The 26,856-nt window shown below is 24.8% G+C and overlaps 1 protein-coding gene and 1 long non-coding RNA gene across 2 annotated transcripts; both read right to left on the reverse strand.

Moving 5' to 3' along the window:
- Positions 1-4,767: 4,767 nt before the first annotated feature.
- On the reverse strand, positions 4,768-22,532 carry LOC145843130 (caspase-1-like). Its single transcript, XM_082950591.1, has 7 exons — positions 22,485-22,532; positions 15,200-15,329; positions 13,404-13,567; positions 11,954-12,089; positions 8,085-8,191; positions 5,603-5,887; positions 4,768-4,928 (listed from the first exon to the last, which is right to left on the reverse strand). Exons 1-6 carry the CDS (start codon positions 22,530-22,532, stop codon positions 5,615-5,617), a joined length of 858 nt encoding a protein of 285 aa, XP_082806717.1. The 3' UTR covers positions 4,768-4,928; positions 5,603-5,614.
- On the reverse strand, positions 21,674-24,238 carry LOC145843364 (uncharacterized). The gene is made up of 4 exons (XR_014370230.1): positions 24,119-24,238; positions 22,754-22,888; positions 22,485-22,538; positions 21,674-21,721 (listed from the first exon to the last, which is right to left on the reverse strand). It is a non-coding gene; the product is annotated as an uncharacterized LOC145843364 (long non-coding RNA).
- Between the last annotated feature and the right edge of the window lie 2,618 nt (positions 24,239-26,856).

Here is a 26,856-nt window from a genome sequence, read left to right on the forward strand (position 1 = left end):
CATATGCAAAATATCGTACTTACAAAAACACTTTGCTTGGGGTAATTTGGCAAAAAGATATTCAAACTAAGTTAGAACAACACAAGTACTTGGACAAAATGATGTGTTTATTAGTACACATTAATTAATAGAGTCATTTTTTAGCATGTTTTAAAAGTCAAATTCTAACAGTTTTGTTTTGTAAAAGTATTATAAAAAGTTTTGTAATAATGACCCCTTGCTGGCTTGTTTATTTGCTCGCAGGCCGATCATTTTCATTTGCGAGCCGGATCCCATTAAAGTTTAAAAATCGATCAGGGGCCGGTCATTTTCACTCTGTGGGCCGGATCTGGCCCGCGGACCGTACGTTGCCCACCCCTATTTTAGACTGTGCATTTCAAAAGTAAATATTAAGAGACCAAAAGAGGTATTTCGTACACCAAGCTTCTTTGACCAAAGTTATCTTGAGCATCTTCATTTTTCCAAGGTTTATTATAAGAGCTTTAATCGGTAGAAAAAGTAGATTCTTTCTAGTAAACTTGTCTTTTAAGCTTGAAACTATAAAAAATAGGTTTTTAACAACAGTTTTTCAATAATCGTTTGTTTACTTAATTATCTAGTTTACACAGAACTTTTTTATAACTATCTACATCGTACAACTTTAAAAATTTTTTTACATCTACTAATGAAGAGATCCACTATAAAAATTAAGATACTTTTAATATACTAAGTTTAAAATATTAATACTGTTTATGTTGTATTAAGCAGATCAAATTATAGAAAATTCTTTACATTTCTGTATAAATTTATCTAATCTTTATGACTGCAACCAGTTATTTATAAAACAAAGAATAAACTAAACTTTATTAAAACCTTTGCATACTTTCAAAGTTAAAAGGGATATGTATCAGTAGAAAACTAAAAAAGCTGTTTATAATTCTAAACCTAACTTATGGTGTTAGTTTTATGCAATAATCAAAAATACTTTTATTTAAAAGACTAAAATTTTTACTTTTTAAGTAAATAAGTTACCATTAAAAAACGCAAATAAAAAAGTGTAACTTAGATCTTTAAATTGGTAAGATTTAAAACATGAACTTAATTTCCTTTGATAACTATAAAACCTTTAGAACTTCTTAAAGTAGAATAAATAAAGTTTAAAAGTTAAATTTGAAATGCACTTAACTAGAAAGAACTTTTGAAACATCTATTTGTTAGCATAAGATTAAGATAAACTATAATACTTTTTAATGTTGGTATAGTAGTATTTATAGAAATCATATTTACAAACAAGTTTTAATGCTTCAAAGATCATAAAGCGTGAATGAAACAAAAATGGTTAAACCTTTTATACAGTTTTTTTTTTTTAAGAAATTTAACTGGATAAAAAAGCTTTTTTTTTCTGAACACAAACACTTAGGCTTTTAAGTAAATTATAAAACTCAACACACTAATATATTAGTAACAGTATTTTTGCTTTTCGGCAGAACTTTTTCTTAAAGTTGCTTGTTTATTCCAGTCATTTAACCAATCTGTATGTAAAACGCTATTCACCATTCGTTGAACTAAGATAAAAGCTAAGTGAAAAGACGGTTTGGAGGTACAAAAATATGTAAGAAGCCACGGTTATAAAAACTTTCAAATGGTAAAAGCACTAGAGTTGCACCATTGGTAGCGAGCCGAATGACGCTCTGCAGTTCTATAGTTAATTGATATGAAACAGCCTAATGCTTTCAACTTGCGATTTTTGAACTTGAAAGCCCTACCCTACGGCGTAGACTCGCTTTTAAGCTCAAATGTTTTTACACCTGATAAGTTATAAACGCTTAAAGTGAGTCCGAATCCTGTCAGAAAGCAAACAACGCTCAACTTAATTTTTAAAATTTTTTCGTCGCAACAAATGTTCTTACGAACCCGGCAAATTTTCACCTACCACATTTTAGTTTCAACCCAGTATTTCCAGAAGCGAGTATTATCAGAATCATATCTATTTTCAGAAGCGAGTATTATCAGAATCATATCTATTTCCAGAAGCGAGTATTATCAGAATCATATCTATTTCCAGAAGCGAGTATTATCAGAATCATATCTATTTCCAGAAGCGAGTATTATCAGAATCATATCTACTTGCGTGCGACTGCAATGACTACTACCACGATATTAAAAATAATGCTAAAAAATGTGAACAGTAATGTTGTCTCGTAAAAAACAGTGTGGCCAGTAACCATGAATTTAGTAACGTGGACAATGATACAAACTTTCTCGACACCGGAAACGAAACCACTGGAATCAACTTTAATGCGGATGTTAACGCGAACAGAACTGCCGAGTACTTATACCGCGCCACAATGATACCTACCAGGGGCGTAGCGTGGGGAGGGACACTGGCGCATGCGTGCCACCCAAAAAAAGAAAAATGTAAAAAAAAGAATGTAACATCTTTATCTTTTATAGTTTATTTTTTCTGCTTAATTTGCCTTTTTTCAACTATGTTTATCAAGTATTCAAAAAGTTAAAAGAAATTTTGAATACCAATTAGTGACAAATTAAGAAAGTACATGTTATTACTCAATATACTGATTCGGTGCGTAATTGCAAACGCGCACCGATGTTGATGAAAAACTCCATAAGGAAAAGTTTTATAAGTTCATTAACTTCATAAGAATTTATACTCAAAAAGTACGCAATTAATGTAGCGCACCGCTGGACTATAACCTTATGGCAGATTATTTTTCTACAAAAAGTTTACAAAATACGTCACGCTTAAAGAAAAGTTAAACAATTTTACGAATTTTTTTTAATGCTACATTGTTAAGACTACTGCTAGTTTTCTGAACTTTATTTTTGTAAACATACAAGATGAGCGTGTCGGCCTATGAGAAATAAACTTTGTTTGTGATTTTTATTTTAAACAAATACAATCAAATGAATTAAATTTAAAAAGTATACTTTTAACTATTTTACAAAGTTGTAATAAACTGTAATAACAGTTATAAAGTTGGTCTACTTTAACTTCTGTGTAATTTTATTAAAATTATGTGCAATGAGGTGTTGTTATCACTGTTGTATTGTATATTAAAGAGATTGATATTTTTTTTTCGTAAATAAAACAGATACTTTCGTTTTATTGAATATATTAATTTTTTAGATATAAAATTTACTATGAGTAATAAAAACAATTTTTATTCAGTAAGTTTACATTTTTGCAAGTATAAGTAATTCTAATGAAATTTATACTTTTATTTAATTGTTTAATTTTGTAATATATAAATATTTTTTAAAACAGTTAACAAACTTATTTTACTTAATAAATTTATTTCAATTATATCACTTATAAAAAGTTTTTTTTATAGCTAATTACAAAAGTTTTAATTAAGAGGATTTTTTGAGAAAAAAATTTGCGCACCCCCTGACCAAAATACCACGCTACGCCACTGATACCTACCACAGTAGACTTCTAGACCAGTACTTCAGATAACAAATTAGAGGCAGCCGAACTTTGTAAGTCTAAATAAAATATTAGTTTTAAGCGTTAATTTCTATGGTAATATGTGCACTGAGCTGAATTGTTCATAACAGGTTTAACAATAAGTTTAATTATTAAACTTAAAACTTTACTTGCAAGTCAAGTATTAAGGTATTTTAGCAAATGAATAAGTTGTTAATATTTTTTTTACTATAGTGCTGTTTGTAAAAGATAAAAAATAAACTTTAAACTAAAAAAAAGTTTAATCTGACTTTGTTGAAGTAGTTTAATGTTTTTGTGTATGTCCAAATGAATTGGGTTAAAAAACATTTTTTTCAATAAGCACACTTGCTACTTTGCTATAATTTTATCACTTTGTGATTAATTAATAGTTAGTAAAATTTAACGTTTTAAAAAAAGTAAAATTAAAATACTTTCTAAAGCAAGTTGTTATAAGACAAAGAAAGATATTACCAGATTGTAAAATTACTTTCAGTGGTTTGTTTTTAGTGAAAAATGTACAAATTTGAAAATAATTAATTTTAATTAACATTGTTGCTAACTGCCAAATTGACAGTGAAAACAAAAGTATTAAACTTCAGAAAATTTCAAGTATTGGGATGTATTTTTCTAACTGTAAATATATATTTTTATGTGAAACAACAGTATCCAATTTAGACTTATTTTGTTTTTTCAAAGCTTCTTTTTGACTATCTTAATTTCTAATAGTTGTTAGTTAAAAAGTACAAATACAAAACAAAAGTATTTTTCAAATAGAAACTTATTTACTTAATGTGCAAGGAATTTTTTAATAGTTATTCAATGCGCATATATTTTTATACCTAGCACTATTTCAACTCACAATCCTAAATCTGCAAAAAATTTCGAGCTGGTACTAAATTTATTATTATTTATTATGTATAAGCTAACTCTCAAAAAATTTTAGTTATGTTTAGAAGCCCAATGCTAAACAATAAACTTATATGTAATTCAATGTCAAAAGTTAAAATTTATTCGATTTTTGATTAAAAAACTAACAACTTCAAAACAACAATACAGCTTCAGCTTTTTCAAATATTTGTTTTCAAGCGAGGTTAAGAAGTTAATAAGTATGAAAAAAAAAACATTAAAAAAGTAATAAAAATACACATTTCAAGTTCATTTATGAGAACAATAATTAATTTTTTTCTAATAAATGACGTAGTTGAAGACAGCAAAAATATCATAACTCAAATGTTTTCTCCAAAATTTTGTTTTCTTTGGCATTTAGACAGTTACAAAATCTCAATAAAAAGTTAAAGCAATAAAAAAAGATACTAACAATGATTACAGCAAAAAGAACTAATTATTATGCATAATTGGGTGAAATGATTAAAAATACGTATACAAAAGCACTTGATTGAATGTTATAGTTAATGAAATAAATGATTATTTTAATTCAAATGGAATTGATTTGTGATGCACTTTGAGGTTAAGATCGTTTCTGAAAATATTTTGATTGGTAAAATGCAATATTTAAAGTGTTATGGCAAAAAGATCATGGAAAACCTAATTTATTATACTAATTTTAAACTTCACAAAAAAAATTTGTAAGTGTTTTTTTTTTGTTGTTTTACAACTATTCAAAAACTTTAATTGATAAAACTATCTAGAAGCTAAAAAAGTTAGAAATTGTTTCAGAACAGATTTTTTACTAAAAAAACTTTTTGAAAAGATTTAAAATTAAACTATTAAAAAATATAGTTTGTAAAAATTGTATTAAAACTTTTTATTTTGTTCTGTAAATATTAAACTTTAACAAAATATCTACAAATGAAATTCCTTTAATACTTACTATATATGCCTAAAATTTATCTATACTTTAAAAAAAAAAAATTTATACTACAATCAGTATAGCCTATTTTTAGTTTAAGTAGATACTCACTAAAGTATCAGAAACTTCCTTTCACTATACTGTTAAACAATCAAAATTTTAATTTAGTTACAAAAAGTTATTTACTACATAACTTGTTCTAGATTAGAGAAGAAAAGATTAAAAAGTCAAAAAAAAATTTTAGTCAAAAATTTTAAACTCACTTTTAGTTTTTTTTTTTTAATTTTTTAGTATATCTTTCGCTTGTAACAAACGATGAAGATTAGAAAAAGTAAAACACTTACTTTTTACACAGTTCAATTTTCACTTGTGACACACGTATCTTCATCATCATCAGTGCTACATTCGGGCTGGCAAGACGCAAACTTGGCTTCACTCACCTCACTTGACTTCGCTTTACTCAAATCACTTGACTCCCCTCCGGCATCTTGCACCTTCTTCCTGAACACCAGCTGTTTGGTCAGAGAGCTCCTGAAGCAAGCCATCTGCTTGAGCTCGCGTTCCACTTTTTTGTTAATTTCGGCTGAAACCTCCCTTTTTGCGAGTGCCGAAATTGTTTCGGTAAGCAGCTGAGAATAGAATTGATGTTTGATTGAACTATTGAATGACCACATAATTTGTACGTTAATATACATTAAAATATAGCATATTTGAAGTACGCTTTGTATGACATCAGTGTTCTTATTCGGTTGAACTAGAGTATTGTATGAATAAAAGATCATAAGAGTTAAATATTTAATTTTATTTTAGAATTAAAATGATGTTTGAATGAACTAAGATAAAATAGTGCATACAAGTTCTAAAGCTTATATATTAATTTATTCAACATGGAATTTTTTTTAAGGTGATTGTTTTTAAGTTGTTGGACTTTGGTGTGGCAGTTTATTTGAGCAATCAAACTAATATAAATCATTTGTATTTTTAAAACATTAAGAGTTTTATTTCGCATCTATAAAAAAAATAAAATGTAATCATATCAGGGTTGCAACTTAAAGTCAAACAACTTAAAAACAATCACCTTAAAAAAAATCATGCTGAATAGATTAAATATATAAGCTTTAGAACTTGTACGCACTATTTTTTTTTAGTTCAATTAAACATTAGTTTAATTTTAAAATATAATTATGTTTTTAACTTGTATAATTTTAACGCGCAGTTGTGTTCTTCCAAAGCTGTAACTGGAGCTGGTGAGCATTATAAAGAATTAAAGGCAACGTGCAAAAAATTTTCAACAGAAGAATAAATTGTGCAAAGCAAGTGTTACAGAAGAAGAATTTAGACTAAAAAAAAGCGTCAAACGAAATTAGTGATATATTTACTAAAAAACAATTTAGATTTGTGTTAAGTGTAAGCTCTATATTTATTAAGTATCACTGCTACTTTTTGCTAGGAAGTTTCATTAGATTTTTTTTTGATGTTTATTTATATATAGGCCAAGAGTGCTGTATTATTTGTTAGAGTTTTAAACTCTCATTATACTTTAATTATTTGACACAGTCATATTTCTTTCAGAATTTTAATTTAATCTCTTATTGCTAACAAGATTTCTGATACACTGAGGTATAACCAAATGTTTATCAATTGGTCAAGGAACATAAGTTTACAAAGTCTAAAGATATAGAGAGGTGAGTTAGCATTTAAAAACATACTTTAAAATCAAAATATACAATAAACCTAATTTGTGCAATATTAAAAAAAATATATAACTTTTATTTTTTGAGTTTGTTAGAATTCTAAAATGCGTAACTAAACGAGAGTGCGTAACGTCACGCGAGAGGTTACTGTAAAGCTAAAAAATTTGGTTCGTCAAAAAGCATTTTTGTATTTTGATCTTGATAGTTGAAAGTCTACCGTTTTTTTAGTGCTTATAATAAATAGAATTTTTCAGAAAAAAAATAGAATTTATGTTTACTATTTTATTTAATTTTATGCATTTTATATAAGTTACTACATATTTTTAAATTTTAAGTTTTGTATATTTGTCTCCTTTTATTTTCAGTTAGCAACTATGTAACAAAATGTATTTTTGTTGTTTTTTAGATAACCGCAAGGGGGCGTTAGACGATTGTTTATTAAACCATATAAAAAAACTTTAACAATGTTTGTTTTTACGCTCAGTTTATCCATAAGACCGTGCAGAAGGCACATCAAATTTAAGACACTAATTGAATTTAAGAACTTTTTTATGATTTTCATTTTATAAGATCTTTATGATTATTTGCATGGTTGTATTGTATTGTGCTCAGTTTAGCCATCGTTGTGCATCAAGCACAACATATATTAAGACTCTGTACTATTAGTAAGACCTATTGTTGTATTTAAGATTTAGACATTCAGACACTTTAACAACATTTTTATTTGTAGAATTTTGTTTTTACTTGTTGTGTTTATTTTCGCAGTTTTATTCTACTGATATATTTGCTGCTTTATCACTTCTACTTTCTAGTTGTTACATTAATATCACTGTTTCAATAAACTAACTTCAATTAAAAAAATTGTATATATTAAGCTAATAACATATTTATTAATTTATAAGTTAAACCTAATGAGTAAGGTAAATTCAGTAAAAGCCTTAAGAGCTAAACGCTCAAAGCGTTTAGCACAAAATAGAGAACTTCCTCCAATTAAAGTTAGTTCCTAATCCAGGCCCTTAAGGACTACAACTGTAATTGTTTGGTTTTAAACAACTAGTATCAAATATTTACACACAAATACTGTTGTTTCAATAAAAAATAAATGAACTTTAATTATTAGAACATACTTTACCTCCAGAATATTAATACCTTCATGGTTTATTACATACTTTTCTATTTCATCTCTGAGAGTCTCTACAAAACACGAACCTTGATACTTATCTCTGAACGAGTAATGATCTGTAAAAATAAAAACGGCTTTAGAATTAAAAAATAATATTCCAATATTTTTTCTATTATGTTTCAACTAAGTATTAAAATTATAAAAAACAAAGATAGTAAGGAAAAAAAAAACAAAGTAAAATTATGAGATCAAACTGCTAGCTATTGCAAATATGCTTAATGCTTATATATATCATACTGGTAGTATTTAGTAGAACAAAAAAGGCTAAACAAAATTAATTACATGTATTTCACCTTTTATACCCTTTTAAATGTATACAAAGATTTCCAAATCTGTAAACTTCTTTTAAAATATCTATCAAAAAAGTCTTTTATAATGCAATTAATAACTTTTATCTTACTATTAATCAGTTGAAATACATTTAATACGCACATAATAATAACCGTTACTTTATTATCATTGAAAATAAAAAATAACTATATTTCATGATAATTTTTTTATTAACAGAATTTGCACTTTTTAAACAAAATAGTTTATGTTCTTTTTTTTTGTTCACTAACATCTAATTGCATTAAAAAGTTATTTTAAACTTGACACAGGTTTATAACTTTAAACAATTTCTGTAAGTGGTAATGTTGGCTACTGCTAAACATCAGTTTATTAAATTCATAGTTTGCAAGGTTGCTACTCTTTGTGTCAAAAAACTGCCTTTAGTCATCTTAGTCTTTTTCAAATTATTAAAAAACTTTTTTCACTTTTGGCGCTAACTACAATATCTCATGTTCATTTTTATTCTAAAAAATTGAAAGGAAGGTTGTATGTATATGCTGCTGCATTAGATATTAACTAAACTTATAGAAAATACTGTTTTTGACTGTTCAACGTAGAAAAAATAAAATTAATTAAGATTTAAAACAAAAATTGTGGATAATTTTATGTAACCATGTTAGTTAATTTTATATGTAGTAGAAAATATGTAGTTTGTTTTTTGACATTTTAATTGACTATTTTTAATATTATCACATAAAGTACTCATTTGCATGATAAAGTCAAATTATGATAAATACTAATTTCAAACTTAGAACAAAAACTACAATGTTATTTCTTAGTACAGTTAAGATCTAGCCACAAGACTAAAAAAAATTAAATAAGCATTTCTAAATCAATAAAAGTCATATTTTTGAACAAATAAAATAATAAAATATTGAAATTGGGTTAACCGAAATTCATTCTAGATCTAAATACATATCCTGAAATTTAAAAAAAATCTTAAATCTATGCTGAGAATTTCATAAAAAATCATAAATTCCCAAAGTCATCCTGAGTTAAAATAAAAGTCAAAGTATTATCCTGAGATTTTCTAGAATTTGAAAATATCCTGAGTTCCATGAGTATGTGGCAGCCCTGTCAAAATCTAGATAAAATTATTAATGTTTATTTAAATAAAACAGTAAACTTATTATAATTGGTAAGACTATAAGTACAGTTTGCAGAATATTTTTTTTAACTTTAAAAAACATATTATAAATATCAAGAAATATTAATGTCAACTACTGGTGATTATCATCATAATATATATATTACAATAACATTATTATTTTATTCAAACTAGTCAGTGAGTTAACGATGTATTTGCGGCTATAAAGTGTTTTATTTTTGAAGATGCAACTATCAAGGCGGCTGCAGTTCTAAGGTCGCTTCTGATGGGCTAATATTTAACTTATTTTTATTTTAAGTTTTAAGCAATAATTTAAATTTAAATAATTTAAATTTTTACACATTTTGATAGTTTTAAAACTAAGTAGTTTAAATTTTTAAAAAACTTTAAAACTTTTTTTTTGGTTTATTTTTTTCATGTTAGGGTAATGTGGATTAGGGATAAGGGTGTAGATTGAAAAGTTTGGTAAGTTAGGTTAAGGATAAGGATATAAATGTTTTTAACATTCTGCTGTATTATCAATTTACCTCATTTGCATAAATTTGCATAATGTTATGAATGAAAATATTTCCAAAAACTTACAACTGCAGCCAACCAAGCTGTACAAAAAGATCTTTATTATGAACATTGTGTACATCACAAAATTAATATCTTACGTTTATGTAAACAGATATTACTTCCTTAAACAAATAAAAAGCGTCATTGTAAATAACAAACTATACTCATCAAACTAAAACTTTAGGTTTTAATTTCTCGATAAAATTAGCTTAGCTTTTTTATGTGTAACAATGTTATGATAAACAACTAAAAAAAAAAAAAAAGTTTTAAAGTTTTTGAAAAATTTAAACTATTTTAGTTTTAAAACTATCAAAATGTATAAAACTTTAAATTTATTTAAAAACACAACACAATTACTACACAACTATCAAATTAGAATATAACTAAGATTTTTGTATCAAATTTTTTGTAATTTTTTGACTTATATACTTGATATATTTGAGTTGAACTATGCTACTATAATATTAAAGTAGTTGTAAATTTTAGTGTGAAAAAAATTTACTTTAGTTTATTAATATTTTTTTTCTTATTGAAAAAATAGATACATTTAAAAATAACTTCCATATACTTTTCTGTTTATTATTCTTTATGTGATAAAAAACGTAGTTTTAAATTATTTATAGTACTTTAAATAAACTTGATATAGAAAAAACAGCTTTGACTCTTTTTTAAAGAGATTTTAACAGTTAATGTATTTTAAAGGGATAGGGGTTAGGGCATTTTTTACATAATAATCTTATCTGTAAGATCATCAACTTAGCTAAGAGTTACTTTTTACTAAATCTTAAAAAAAATTGAGGTATAAGCGGAAAAATTCAGAGGGTTGGGCGAAGTAAGAGAGGTAAAAAAGACTATTTAATTAAAAATATATTTTATAGAACAGTTTTTAAGCAACCTTTCCCAGTTAAATTTTAACTTAATAATAAACAATTCGATTGCAAGAATTTCAAATTATTTAGTAAAAACATAGTTTTCCTAAAAAAAGTATTGATTTTCCTTCTTTTTCTTGTCATAAAGTATTTATGTTTTACGATATAATTTTTTCGTGTAATGCAAGGAAAGTTTCCTAAAAAATTTAGATCAATAGTTTGAAAAATAAAAGAGAAGAAAGATTTTAAGATTTTTACTAAAGTTTTAAATTTCCGAGAAAATTGCAGTCCATACGTTTTTATCGGAAACTTTTTACAAAAATGACCATATATCAATTTTTTTTTGTATTCTATAAAAACCGATGTATAATTTTTACTTTAAGATTTAATACATGAATCAATGTTAGTTTTCATAAAAAAAGCTTCTACCTCCCCTATGCCCTTACATAAAAGTAAGAGTATTTTGTACTTAAAAAATAGAAAATTTTAATTGGTGTGTATACGTGGCGACGCGAAAGCAGTCATAGGGAGTGTAAAGCAACATAAACCGTTATGTCACCTACAATTCAACATTTCATTTACTTTTGAAGCTTTAACGTAGCTGCATACTTTTACATACAATATAATAAAATGCTCCGTACCTACTACTTATGACGTCATCAAGCCTTAACCCAGGTGTGTGTTTTTTTTTGCATACTTGTATCTTTTTTGAGCTAGCTAAGTCTCTGATTGGTACTTTTTTTCATTAAACGTTTATCAAACTTAAATGATGAGTGCTAAAAAACACCTTTTTTAAATTTTCGTAATTTTTAATGCCTGCCTGGTGTTTAATTAAGTCTTATTAGGATTATTTGGAAATTACAAGCTATGCACAACTTTACTTATATTAAAAAAATAGTATAACACAAAATCAAACACTTATATATGAGTTTCTTTGATACTTCAAATCTAACCAGGAATAGTTGAAAACGCCAACAGTAAGTCGTTGAGGTTAGTGGAAGTCGTACATTCTGAACCTGTGTGTTTCCTAAACACTTCATTGCTGGTGAAAAAACTTGCCTTTCTCTCAGCATATTTTCCTCTACATGCCTTAAGAAAATGTTTTACTAAATATCAGTTATCCAATTTTCGCTCATTTAAAACATGAATACTATATACTCTTTCTATTTTAATTGATTAAGTTATTGCTATCCAAATGATAGATCACATTTTAAAACATTCAGTTTACAAAAATTAACTTTTATTTCACTCACTCAATTAGTGTTTTATTAATTACAGATTACTCAAAAGCTACTCAATAATATGCACCGGTGAAAAGTTTAAGAAAAAAATATTCTTGAGAACACAAAAATGTAGATGGAATGACATTGAATGGTTACTATAAGTGTTAAGTAGTTATTCTTTAAATAAAAATAAAAATACGTAAGTATGTTGAAAAATTCTGTTAGAGTGCATTATGTTACAAACTGTGTAAATAAACAAAAACTTACAAATACTGTTATAACTGACCTTTTTTAAAAATAATTCGGGATATTAAAACAAGATTGAAAATGCCTACCTTGAATATCATTTCTTAAATAAACCTCAGGAATATTAAAAACAAAAAATGAGTTGGACACACTTAAATAAATAAATTAGGTTAATTTTATACTTGAATAATTTAACTTTAGGACCAGCAAAATTAGAAGATGGTTTATTTTTACCTTTATACCACTGACTTCAGGAAATTACTTAAAATTATCACACAGCAAACTGTTAAGGCTAAAGTTTCATAAAAACTAACTCTATACTTTTTTTCCTTTTTAAGTCAGTTAAAATGAAAAATAAAAACTTTATTTAATTTTTGATATAAATTCATTTTTTTATAAAGTTTTCGATACAAATCGAAATATTTTCATCTTAAATTTTCTTTAAGTTTAAAAAACACATTAAATATCTACTTAATTTTCAAATTTTTGAGCTAAATATTTTAATATTTCAGAAAATTTTACTTGTTATTTTTTTTAAGACATTCCAGAATAATTTAAAAAAAATTAAAACTTAAAATTGAATGTCCAAAACCAGAAAACAAAATTACGAGTTTAAATTGTAAGACCATGAAAAATATTTACTACCCCTATGGCCTTTAACATAGTATTTGTAATTATTAAAACTTGACAGACGTATAAAACATATATAACAACCAGCTAAATCATCAAGGTAGCTCAAATTTTTCTTAAAAATTCTTGACTTTAACAGTTTACATTTATCTATACCAACTTAACTACAAAAATAATAAAGCTAAAATAAATATAAATACATTATTAAAATTTTTTAAAGAATATTTAAAAATTTTTTAATTATCAAATTCAAAATAATCACCATATAACAGTAAACAAAAAAAAAATAATTTTCATATCATACCTGAATAAAGAATATTTTAGGGCCGGTGAAATTACCGAGGTGTTCAACCAATTCACTGATGAGAAGAAATTTTTCATTTTTCAACATCAGCTTGTCATATTTTGCCCCGTGAGTCGAACATGCAACAATCACGCAATCGTCGTCGGGGTCTCCTTCTTTTTCGTCTATAAAAACATTTGTTAAGTACAGTAACTCATCGCTTGATTACGCAATTTGAACACGGCGAAAAAATGCGTATCTAAGAACTTTTGATGTTTATTTACCTACATAAACCTGAGATAAGTATTGTGAAAACCAATAAAGTTTACAGATAAGTATAACAAAAAAAATTCCAAAAAGAAGAAAAAAAATGGAGAAATTACTCAAAATGAGTGACTGTATTATTTATTTATGTCAAATTATATATTTTTTATCTATCTTGTAGCTCATTGTACCTATAAAGTTTAATTGGTAATAATTATTAATTTTGAATAGGTAAGAATTATAGTAAACGCTGATTATGCTTTTAGAAATTTGTGTTTATACCAAAAGGCTAATTTAGGGTTATAGAATACTTTTGCTTTTTAACTGGTTGCCTTGGTTAAAAAAACAAAGAAAAGACTTAACTTAAATAAAAGGTAAAATAGTTTGGTTTCTTTAGGATGAAATATACTGTAATAAACTGTAATATGTTTGTTTTAAATTTTAAAAATATATAGTACTAATTTCTTCACTTTTTTTGACCACTTAGTTGTTGTTTTATTTGAATTCAAGACAAAAACTTCATTTTAAAGTATAATACTTTTGTTTTACAACTTTCAGGTATTTTTTTAATATCAAAGTAAAAATAGCATTTTCATCACAACTTTTTTAGATAAAAAGGTGTGTACTCAAAAGGCAGTATGTACTCAAGAAATATCTACTTTAGCGGCAGTTCAATGTTTTTTTTTTTGACTTTAACACCATAAATTATAAAGAGTTTACATAAAACAGCATCAAAGCAATTAAAAAAGTTTCCTTCTTTTTTTTGGTTTTTGAATATGACATTTATTTAATGTTTTTATTAATTTCTGTTTTATTAGTAAAGTAGGTAAACTACCTTTTCGTTTGTCTGAACAGAATGTACTGCTATTCTTGGGTTTTTCTTAATATATACGTTAACCTCTTTTTTACAGTCATTTTTGACTAAAATTTAGTTGCCCATATCAAATTTTTGGTAGATAAAATATTCTAGACGTAGTTATATTAACACACTTCAAACATATACATTTTTATTTTTTGCTTGTATTTATAAATCGTGGTTGTCACATGTTTTTGGCAAATTTTTTCCAGGTTTTCAAAATTTCCTCCAGGTTTTTAAAAGTACACATTTTTGGGTCTATTTTTAGTTTAAAGGTAAGTATAAGGTAAGAAACTGTGTTAAATAGTATAAAAACATTGAAAAGATACTGTAAAGCTACTTTAGATGTGTTTTATAATAAAAAAAAGTTTTGATGATGACAAAAAAATTACTATTTATACGATAGACTTTTTGTGTCAAATCGAAATTTTACTACTTAACATGTTAAAATTGTTAAAAATTCTAGGTTTATTAACCTTAATTGTCAAATTTCAGGTTTTTTGGCAACCCTGATAAACGTTTTAAACAATCTAAAGATCCTTTTTTTAATGAAAATAACGTCCGGATAAATACAATTGAAAAACTTTCTTTTCCTCAAAAAGCCGCAGTCCTGAACTGTAAATTTTTATAAGTTCAATGCCCACATACCTAGTCTAATCTTATTTAAAACTTAAAATAGTATTTTGTTAAGACTAACATTCCTTGAAGGCTTTCAAAACAAAGTCCCTTTCTTTATCATCAAAAACAATAATGTCTTCGTCTGAAAATCCGAGGATTTTCGCAATAAACTTAAAATATTCAATGTCTTTTTTGTACCCATTTCTTTCCTGCATGAAAAAGTTATTGAAAATTTGAAGTTAGTTTTAATGGTATATTAGCAGATTACAACTTTAGATTGCTCAATTTACTTAAGTACAAACATCAGTTTTATTAGACAACAGCTGTAAGGACAGATAACAAAGTGCCAGTCTCTTCAGGCTTCAACTATCAGCGACATTAGCATGTTATGGCATATAAACGTTACAAAAAACTATTCATGTGTAAAATAAAGCAAAATGTTAATAATTGATTGCCTGCATCTAATTAGATTACCTGTTAATGCCAATTATAGAATTCAATTATTTATTTGATGTTTTTATTATATTTTAATTATATTAGAAAACTTATGTAAGTACGAAAAAGAAAAAATATATTTTGATAACTAACTTGAAGTCTGTTATAAGTCTAGAAAACCTATCAGCTTTTACAATTTTCAAATTAGAATATTATCAAAAATATTTAAAGATCAAAAACTATATAAGCGTAAAAAGAAAATCATTAATAAGTACATATTGTCAATTACAATTACAACTAAGAAAGCTTTTTCAAAAGCCATTTAATAATACAAAATTATACAGCTTGAGTATTTAGCTGTTGTTCTGACTACAATTTTGGCTAATCACTTACCATAACAATAAATTTACCAAAGCAGTGTATACCAGGGGCGTAGCGTGGGGAGGGACACTGGTGCATGCGTGCCACCCAAAAGAAGAAAATAAGTAAAAAAAAATGTATTATCTTTTTCCTTTATTGTTTATTTTCCCTGCTTAATTCACCTTTTTTCAACTATGTTTATCTAGTATTTATAAAGTTAAACAAAATTTTGAATACTAATTAGTGACAAGTTAAAGAAATTACCCAATAAACTGATTCGGTGCGTAAGCACAAGTTTGCACTGATGTTGATGAAAAACTCCATAAGGAAAAATTTTATAACTTTATAAACTTCATAAGAATTTAGACTTGAAAAGAACGCAACTAATTAGTGCATCGCAGTAGTATAACACTTATGAGAAATTTTTCTACAAGGACAAATGCTAACATTTTGTTAACAAAACATGAAGCTAAACATGTTTTATAGTGATAATGATTCAAGAATAAACAAATTGTAGTAAAAATAGCAATAAATAACTGCTAATAAAGTAAAAATAAATTCATAATAAGAATAAAAAATATTAATAACATAATTTTTAAAATAAATAACAAAAAACAAAATAATAAAATAAAACAAATAATAAACAAACAGTACATACTGTGATTACAGTGTAAATCTCACTATACAAAAAGTATTGTTTAAAATTCAGTAAACTTGAAATTTTTAGTAAAAGTAGTTTCTTTTTTTTAGTAAGATAACAAACAAATCAAAGTTTGTTATTCTACCAGCCATAGAGTTTAAAAATTAATCAATTTTTGTAGCAAGTTATTTTAAAACATATTCAGTCACATCATGAATAAATTTAAAGCAACTTGTAAAAACAGATACTTTACAATCAATTTTTAATCTATAAGACATAATTGATTAAATTTAAATTTATTTAGTTATATATTAAATTTTAAATGGTATTTAAAAAAACTTCTTTCTACCAACTGTTTGTAACATTTAAAAAATGCTATTCCCTAAAGATCTTAAAAAAACTGATTTTAAGATAAGGTAATAGTTATATTTCTTGCGAATTTTTAAAAACTTTGTAAAAGTTGACCTTTTAAAATTTGTCTTTTAAACATTTCGTTTTGTATCAGAAACATTTAGTAAAATCTTTCCACTTAGGATTTTATGAAGTTTTTAAAAACTTTAGTATGACTCAGTAGCGATCAGGATGACTCAGAACATTTTAAGTTTTTTTAAGCTCAGGCTGACTTGGGATATATTTGTTTTTTTTTAACTCAGGGTAGTTTTAGTGTTTTTAAAAGCTTTCATGAGTTTTTTTATAGAGTATATATGACATCTAGTTAACTTAGTTGCATTTTATGTTGTTGTCCAACCAAATTTGTTAAAGAGCCTAGTTTCTATTAGTTTAAAAAGAAAAAAATCTATAAAGGAATTCAAAATGCTTATGATGACACATGACATTTTTAAACTAACTCAGGACAGTTATTTTGACTTAAGGAGTGGCAAGGCAACCCTGATATCTTCAAAGTTAATTGTTTTTTGTTTTATTTTGTAAAATGTGTTTTATAGTATTTAAAAATAAAAGTAAAAATTTGTTTTGATTAATTTTCAGATTATTACTAAAAAAATTATGCAAAGTAGTATTGTATGGAACGCTGCAAATCTAAAAAAATTTCAGATAAGAAAATTATCCGAAGTTGAAAAGCTTGAATTGAAAAATAGCAGACCAACACCAGATACTGCTATTACTCAAGACTGCATTTCAAGTGGTATAAAATTTTTATTTTTAACTTTGTTAATATTTCAGATTTTCTTCATTTGTTAAGACTTATTCTTACAGTTTTATATTGTAATATAGCTAAAATGTATAAATTAAAACAAAAAAACTAGCACATTATATTTCTTCTACAAAAAATTTAAAACTTTCAATTTTAATACTGAATATTTAACATTTTTATTTAAAAGATAAAGATAGTACATTAAAAGCTGCTGCATACTAAAAGTATAAGTTATTATGAAATTAATACAATTCTTATTTATTGATATAAAATAGATATTGAATATTATCTCGAAATTGCATAGAGAAAAATGTTTAGAAGTATTTATTGTTATACTTAGTTGACTATTTATTTGTAGTTTAATTTATATATTTTTTATTTTAAAAAATTGTGAGTCAGTTATACTAAATAAGTTTTATAAATATAACTTTATTGTTGGTTGAGTCATAAAGGGTTTTATTTATTGTTTATTATCAACAAAAACAAATAATAAAACTTAAAAAAAAGCAACAAGCTAATTCACCTTGCTTTAACTTTGTTATATTTCAGATTTAATTTTCTAGCATTAATACCTAACTTACATAAAATAAGCGAGCAATCTATTCTATTTATAACATTTCACTTTCTTTTATTAAAAAATAATTGTGTGTAATATATAATGTGCAATGAGGTGTTGTTATCACTGTTGTATTGTATATTAAAGATATTGATATTTTTTTCGTAAATAAGACTGATACTTTCGTTTTATTGAATATATATTCATTTTTAAAGATACTGTAAGTAGTAAAAACAATTTTTGTTTAGTAAGTATACATTTGTGCAAGTAAAAGTAAATCGAATTAAATTTATACCTTTTTTTAATTGTTTAATTTTGTAATATATAAGTAGTTTTTAAAACAGTTACTTCGAATTTATTTTACTTAATAAATTTATTTCAATTAAACTACATACTTATAAAAAGATCTTTTTATAGCTAATTACAAAAGTCCTAAGTTAGGGAATTTTTTGAGAAAAAATTTGCACACCCCTGACCAAAAACACCACCCTACGCCACTGGTGTATACTGACATTCAAAAGGTGTTTGGTTTAGTCCCTTGATCAAAGACTAAAAAAGCTTTATTGAATATTGACTATATAAAAGCTTAGTAAACTAGTTTAAATAATTTCTAAACATCAGATCACAAAAAGTGTTTACTAACAGTACATTATCAAACTTTTTTAACTGTTGACCTTAAAGTTTATTTTAATTTTTAACTAAATGCATTATATGTTTTTATAGTATCTTTTTAAATTTTAGTTTGTAGGTTCTGATCACAATGAACCACTAAAACAAAAACAACAATAAAAATAATTACAATAATAATAATAATAAACTTAGAAGTACAAATAAATTGTTAAGCTAGAACTTGTATCTTTCTTGTATTAAACAAAAACAATTGTTTAAGTAAAACTAACGGCGCAAATGATGAAAAAACGACCCCTTCTTGATTTATTCATTTCATATTCTTGTAAAGGCTCAATCACATTCGAACCAAACTTCTCATTTAATTTATCATAACTTAGAGAACTGGAAATATAAAAATATATAACTTTTCTAAATTAACAAACAACTTAATTTAAAAAATTAGAATCAATTTCAAACACTTTAACTGTCATTCTAATTTAACATTAAGAAAAAAAAATTTCGAAAATTTTGAAACTTATGCAAATGCAAAAGTACTCATGAACAAACATTTTTAGTCTTTTCTACTATAGTTCCTTTTTTTAATACAGAACTTTCCATTAGAACTAAAAACTTAAAGCATTTTAGGTATGAAAGTATTTGAAGAAAGTGCATTATCAACTAATTTAGTAACCTACTTTTTCATAATAAAACAGTTATTTTTTAAAGTTAGTAATGACTTTTCTACAATATTAAGGCCATGTTAACAGGTCAATGAACAGGGTTGCCACTGATCAAGCTGAGAAAAATTTCCTGACTTTTCCAGACTTTTTTCTGAAATTTACCTACCTTTTCTAAATCAAACTTTTAATTTAAACTTATTTTAAAATACATAATCAAACACTTGAAACTATTTAAAGCTTTCAATCTTATTTTTAAATTGGTTATAAAAAAGTTTTTTTTGGCTGAATTCAATCATCTAACTTCCATTACATCACTTTAACCATCTGTGTATGATTGATATATTTTCAATAAACAGCTCTATCAGGAAAATATAGTCAGACTTAGCATAAAAATTGTAAAATAACCTAGAAGGTAATATATATGCATATCTTATAAAAAAAAATATCTAAAACATGTAATACTTATATAAACTGTTCACTTAGTTTAAAATACTACCTAAACTATTTAATATAAAATCTTTAAATTGAAAATAAATTAGATAACAATATACTTAAGTAACTATAAAAAAATACATAAAATATTTAACTATATATTTATTATATAAAATATTTCCTCTTATCATTTAGTATAAAATTAGTAACAAATAAATCTACTTTTATTTATTTTAAAAACATAAGTTAACTTGTCATGGAATGTACCTATCTTATAACATATCATTTCAAGTTTAAACAACTTAAAAAAAAAACATAATATACACATAAACTTGTTACATAAAATACTAAACTTAGTGCTTAATTATAAAGAAGTTTATTGTTTACTTAAACAAAAAATACTTTGATTTTAAATTTCTGCAAGATAAACTTTTGTGTATATACCTATGAAAATGTCCTTACAACAGATCATCAACACAAAAAAGCATACAAAAACTGCCTGTTCAAGTAGGGTAGTTGTTCAATATATTAATAGAAAAACTTTGAAGTTTTATAAAGAACATTTTATAAATTTATACCAGATCAAGGCATTGAAAATTAAGTAATTTTATAAATTTAAAGGAAAATTTTGCAATCTTAATCTGAATTAAAAATTTTTAATTGATTTTTACCATTTGAAGGCTTTGGAAAATAAGGATTTTTGTAAATTTAAGCTGTAAATATCTAAACTTTTATTTTAACTTTGTCAAATTTCCTGACTTTTCCTGACTTTTTTTCAAAAACCCCCATTTTTCCTGACTTTTGTCATTTTTTTTAATTTTTCCTAACTTTTCCTAATTTCCTGACCTTGTGGCAGCCCTGTATTAATGTTTTGATATCTAATATAATATTTAAGATTTTTAATAAATCATATAACAAAACAATAACAAAATAGTAACCTAAAAAACTTTAATTTATCACAAAAAGGGGGATTTAAAACAAAAGATTAATAGTAAATGACAAATTTATTTTAATTTTATTTTTTGATCTTAAATGTAGTGTTATAATACCTGTTGTACACTTTTAACTTAAAAAAAAATAATAACTTTTGAGATGAAAAAAATCAAAGTCAGTGAGTTTAATAGATTCCTTATAAAAAGCACTAAATAAATAGAAAAAATGACAAATTCACCAGAACCTTATTTTTTTTTTTAATTTTCATTAAGTATTTTTACTAATTCTTGAGACAATTTTTTAGTATATATTTATTATATTAATAATAATCAGATTTCATTAAAAAAAAACTTTTTTTGTTTGTTTTATTCAAAAATTTTTAACTTATTATTTCAAAGACTTTAACACTAGAATAAATTTAATATGTATAGACAATGCTTTCTATTGTTTTAAAATCTCTAGCTTAAGGAAAATGAAATTAATAACAGATTTTTGTAATTTAAAACTTTAGAGAAAACTGACGATGATAAACTTTACTCCATAGGTATCAGAAACTTTTTAGAAAAAAAACTCAAAAGCATACTAGTAGTTTATGCTTTAAGCTTTTATATAGATTTAAAAAAACAATTTTACCAATTTATAACTACTGATATTATCACAGAAAGCTAAAATCTAGTAATAAAGCAAAAAATTAAAAATACAATAACTAACTCATAGTTGTCAGTCTCAATTTGCCCTTCCATCATGAATACCAGCTTCATCGTTTATTTGTTCAATAAAAAAATTATTTTTTTCCTTTTCACCTTTATTTTTAGTAAAATAAAGTTAACTTTGTAAAGTTAGTTATGTAGTTACTATTCAAAAAGTTATACTATACCTTCAGAGGTAAGTTTTTTAGTTTTTCAAAAGCGAATTGTATTGATAATATGTAGTATTTTTACTTAGATCTCAAATACAAAGTGTATCGTGTTGAAAGCGTAAACAAACAGGGTTGCCTTTCATTTTTTCAAATTTTCTTCCAGGTTTTCCAAATTTCTTCCAGGTTTTAAAAAGTACACATTTTTGGGTCTATTTTTAGTTTTAAGTTAATTTCTATTAAAGAAATTGTGTTAAATAGAATAAAAGCATTGAAAAGATACTGTAAAGTTACTTTAAATGTGTTTTTTAATAAAAAAAATTTTTTTTGATGACAAAAGATCTTATTTATATGATAGATTTTTTGTGTCAAATCAAAATTTTATAACTGAAAATGTTAAAGTTATTAAAATATCCAAGTTTTTCCAGGTTTTTTTCAAAATTTCTAAAATTCCAGGTTTTTCCAGATTATTTTAGCCTAAATTGTCAAATTCCAGGTTTTTCCAGGTTTCCAGGTAAAGTGGCGACACTGAAACAAAAGAAAACAAAATTTGTTAAATGATTTAGCTTAAAACCAAACAAATTCAAACTTATCAATGATCTTAAGTATTACTTGAGGAATTGTTTTTATACGATCAGGACTTAAATATTGTTGTGAATTTTCAAAATGTTTCTAAACTATTTTATAAATCAATGTATTCTTTATTGCACCTGTAGTTTTTTCAGCTTCTTCATCTGTTTGTTCAGTTCTTTTTCCATCTTCACCTTTAATAAAGTAAAATTGAGTCTACTATTTAAAACGTGTGAGCTAATTAAGATTCAGAAAAAAATATATATATACTGTTTTATATATAAGGTCTTGTAGCTTTTTGACAAGAAGTATGTATAGAATATTTGTAAATTAAAATATCTACAATATAAACTGTTTATAAAGATTATAAAAAACTTAAATTATCAAAGGATTGAGCTTAAAAACAAACTTGCGAGTTAAAGCTCATCAATGTTCTCGGACATCACTTGAAGAATTGTTTTAATACAATCAGGACTCAAATATGAATGTGAGTTTTCAAAATATTTCTTAACTTGCTCATAAATCATTGAATTCTTTATTGCACCTGTAACACAAACATGGTTTAATTTTTGTTTTAACAAGTTTAAATTGTACATACTTAAAGCTATAGAATCCAAATTTTTTTTTTACAAAATTTAGCATAAGCTTTTAAATTAATACTAAAATGGTACGCTATAAAATATTTTTCACAGAATAAAATGTATGTTAATATATTAAAAAGTGTTAATTATACTTATAAAACAGACAAAGTTCAAAAAATTCCAAGTTAACTGTTTTTTTTTTTAAAGATATTTACTTTCAAATAAAGATCAGTTATTCTTATACATCAAATTGTCTATTTTTATTAAGTTTATATTTTGTAAACATGTACTTAATATTTTTATATGACTTCATTGCTATCAACTATGTTTAAAATTGAAGAAGTTAAAAAAAATCATAAAAAACACAATACAAGTTTTTATTAAGTACTTTAAAGATTTAACAAATATTATTATTTTAAAAAGCTTACATTTTCGTTAAAACATTTTCGTTTTAATATGAAGTCTAAAAATCTGCAAAAAACAAGCTTACTTTTAGTAAAAATTTGGGGCTGAACGAAAATGAAAACAAATAACAATTAAAAACACTTATAGTACCATAAAAAAAGCAGTAAAAAATGTTAAACTCTACTAATTAATATTTTTATTTTTTAAAATTTTTAACCAACGTTTTCAAAACTTTCACTTTACAAATAAATAGTTCACAATATTTTTTTAACAAGTACATAATTTATCTAGTATTTTATTCAGTAGTTCTTGGTAAGGTTTTTAAAATTATTTAAAACTTTAAAAAAAAACAACTAGTTTCAATTGAATTATTTTTTAAAGAATTAATTATATACTTAAGAAAACAATGTGTACACAACTTTCTTTCCAGTGACAACTGTTTTTGAAAGCTTTAAGAAAAATTGATTTGAACAATTACTTTGCAAAACCAAAAGTTAGCTACTTTTGATTATGTAAAACTTGTAGAAACTTTATATTTTTAGTCAGCCCTAAACTAGTGTTTCTCAACGCATATACATCAAGATGACCAATAAACAGGTAAAAACATTAATTTTTAATTATCAAGTTTTTTTAGTAGCTCCTAAGCATTTTAAACATATTTTGCAGCAAAAACTACAAAAATAAAATGCTTATTAGCATCTTTCTAACAAAAAACATTTATTTTATACCGTAATATATATGTATTAGCAATATCAATCTATTTTCATAGAAATTTTTAAACATCTCACCTTCAAGATTTGGTTTGACTTTAGCATTAGTATTTGAAATGTACCAACTTACAAACTTTTCAATTTCTTTATTTGCGTCTTCGTCTTCGCTTGTCATTTTTTTTATTTACATAATCCGCTTAAGTAGTTATTACACATTTTTGAAGGTAAACTTTCAATACTCAAGTATTGTTCAAAACAAAGTTATTTAATTATGATTTTTTTTTTCAATTTGCTTTTACTCAGTAGTAAACTAAAATTTTCAAGTATTCAAGTTTTTTAGATAGCTAACTGAATAGTATTTACATTTATTTTATTTATACTCCATAGAAAATTATTACTTTTAAATTTTTGAAACAAATATACAAGTATATTTTTTTTTTAATAAAGTTGTATTTTTGTAGTAGCACAATATTTTTTGGTACAAACTGTTGTTAATGAGTTTTAAAACTTAATTATTATACACATCATTTTAAAAGTCAACTATAGCAGGTTACAAGTTTAAAAAACAATCAATAAAAAGTATTAGTTTTAAATTAAGTTATTTCGAGTTGTACAATTGAGTAAGGGTACATAAAGGTAATTAATTTTAATATTCTTTTTTTTAACTAACACTGAAAATTTTTTTAAATAGGACTTAAACTAGTTTAACAAAAATATTTTCTATAGCTCAAATTGTCCAAGATTTGAATAAAATTTTGTGTCACAATCTACAACATTTACTAAAATTTCTGTAATGTAAATTCTTATCATCAAATATGAATAACTCACAAAGTTTCAAATTTAGTATAAAAAAAATTTTTAAATCAGTACTAGTACTCTTGGTTGGTAAAAGTTCCTTAATTTTATAAGTTTTATGTGCAACAATTAAGAACTTAAACAAGTAAACCATACAAAAATGACTCTTTTTGAAAAAGTTACCTCATGGAAAAGTGATTCTCCGTGAACAGATGACTTCATGCTAAATAGACTTGTCCCAAGTATATAAATAATAAGTAAATTTACACCATTAACAAGCAAATTTACTATCATTAGAAACTTGTTATCTAAGCTTTAAAATCATCCTCATCTAGTAGCATATCATTTAAACATTTTTCATATTGTATTTAAGTTATACTGATATCTAAATTAGTATACTTTTATTTAACAAATAAGCAAAATCAATATTTAAGAAATAAAAACAAAGATTAACTGTTTGTATACTTATTTAACTATAAGTGCTATTTATGTGGAACTCAAAACTAATAATTGAGAAATGTGAACAACTGTTTTTTAACTTTTCTTCACAATTAAAAATAATTTAAAAAAATTACATTTCAAAATACTAAAACAGCAAATATAAAAGAATGTAGTGGATAAAATTGAGTTTTTCAGTTTCCTAAAAAATAACTACTTTCTTAAACTTAACAAAACAAAACTAAATAAAAATTTATTTTGGACTTTAGAGCATGTTTTAATCAGTAAACAAAAACAGTATTTTAATAGTGATCTAAGATAACAAAATATTTACTAACAACAAAATTACAAGTTTTTACAGCTCAAATACTTCAGCTTCTTTTCTTTTTTTCTTTCACATAAAACAAAGAAAAACTAAATAAAAATATTATTTAACATCCTGCTAAACATTTTATAATTTTAAACTCTACTTTTTTAAAACATATAACTATAGAATATAAATAAATTTATCACGGTTTCCACTCTTTGAGTTAAAAAACTGCCCTGAGTAACCTGAAAATGTTCTGAGTCATCTTAAGTTTTTTCAAAATCATAAAAAAATTATTTTCAAATTTTCAAAATCATTAAAAATCAAGTTCTTCAAGAAAATTGGTTAGAAAATTATAGTCCGCTAGGTGGACCAGCTTGGTCCAATGGACTAGGCTGGTTCATCTGCAAAGAGTGAGGATAAACCACTGGGCGTGTCACGGCATTGCTAGTTGATGACATGGGTCTTTTCTGAACACCCTACTCTCTTAACTGTAAACTATAGAGTGTACCGTTGCTGCCTAAAGTGGCTTAGGTTGAGGTTATTGGTTGCGCTCATTATAAAATAGAGAGTTACTAAGTTAATCAAAAGCTATGTCACTTAAATACAACAACTGCTGGACTAGTGGACCACACCTATCTCCGTTTCACAACTAAGTTTATTAAAAAGTTACTTTAAGTTAATTATTCTAAGTTAAGGGCATAGGGGGGGGATAAACACCCTTTTTTGGTTTTTGATCTTATCTTATATAATTTTTACTAAGCTATAAGATGCTTTTTACATATTTTAAAAATTCAAAATAATTTTTGAGATATAGCCGGTCAAAGTCGGAGGCAACAATAGGTTCCTTATGAGAGGCGCAAACTAAAACGGCAAATAACTAGAAATAACTAAAAATATATCTCCTCCTACGTTTTTTGAGATAACTACCTCAAATTTTCAGGAAATGTTCCTTGCAATATTTATAAAATTCTGTCAGAACACAATTTAAAAAAAAATAAAAATAAAATTTTATACCAAAAAAACTAAAAAAAAACTGTTTTTGTTTTTTTTTTTTATAAAACTTTTATTTTTAATTTTTTTTAAATTCTTTCCAACAGAATTTTCTAAATATATCAAGGAACATTTCCTAAAATTTGAGGTAGTTATCTCAAAAAACTTAGGAGAAGATATTTTTAGTGTAAAAGTTGTAGGATCGAGCTGATTTTCATTTCTACCGATACTGACGTCGTGCCGAGGACGCATACGAATTTTAAAGAACAATCATCGAGTAAAT

The sequence above is a fragment of the Thalia democratica genome, chromosome 8 (genome assembly GCF_965202585.1).
Source record: "Thalia democratica chromosome 8, ktThaDemo2.hap1.1, whole genome shotgun sequence".
NCBI classification, from domain to species: Eukaryota; Metazoa; Chordata; class Thaliacea; order Salpida; family Salpidae; genus Thalia; species Thalia democratica.

Coding starts and splice junctions, on each gene's coding strand:
- LOC145843130 (XM_082950591.1), bottom strand. CDS start 22,532: ATGGAAAAAGAACTGAACAAACAGATGAAGAAGCTGAAAAAACTACAG. Junction 13,568..15,199: donor TTTGAAAGCCTTCAAGGAAT/GTTAGTCTTAAC, acceptor ATGTTTTTATAG/ACGAAAAAGAAGGAGACCCC. Junction 8,192..11,953: donor GGCGTTTTCAACTATTCCTG/GTTAGATTTGAA, acceptor TTATTTTTACAG/ATCATTACTCGTTCAGAGAT.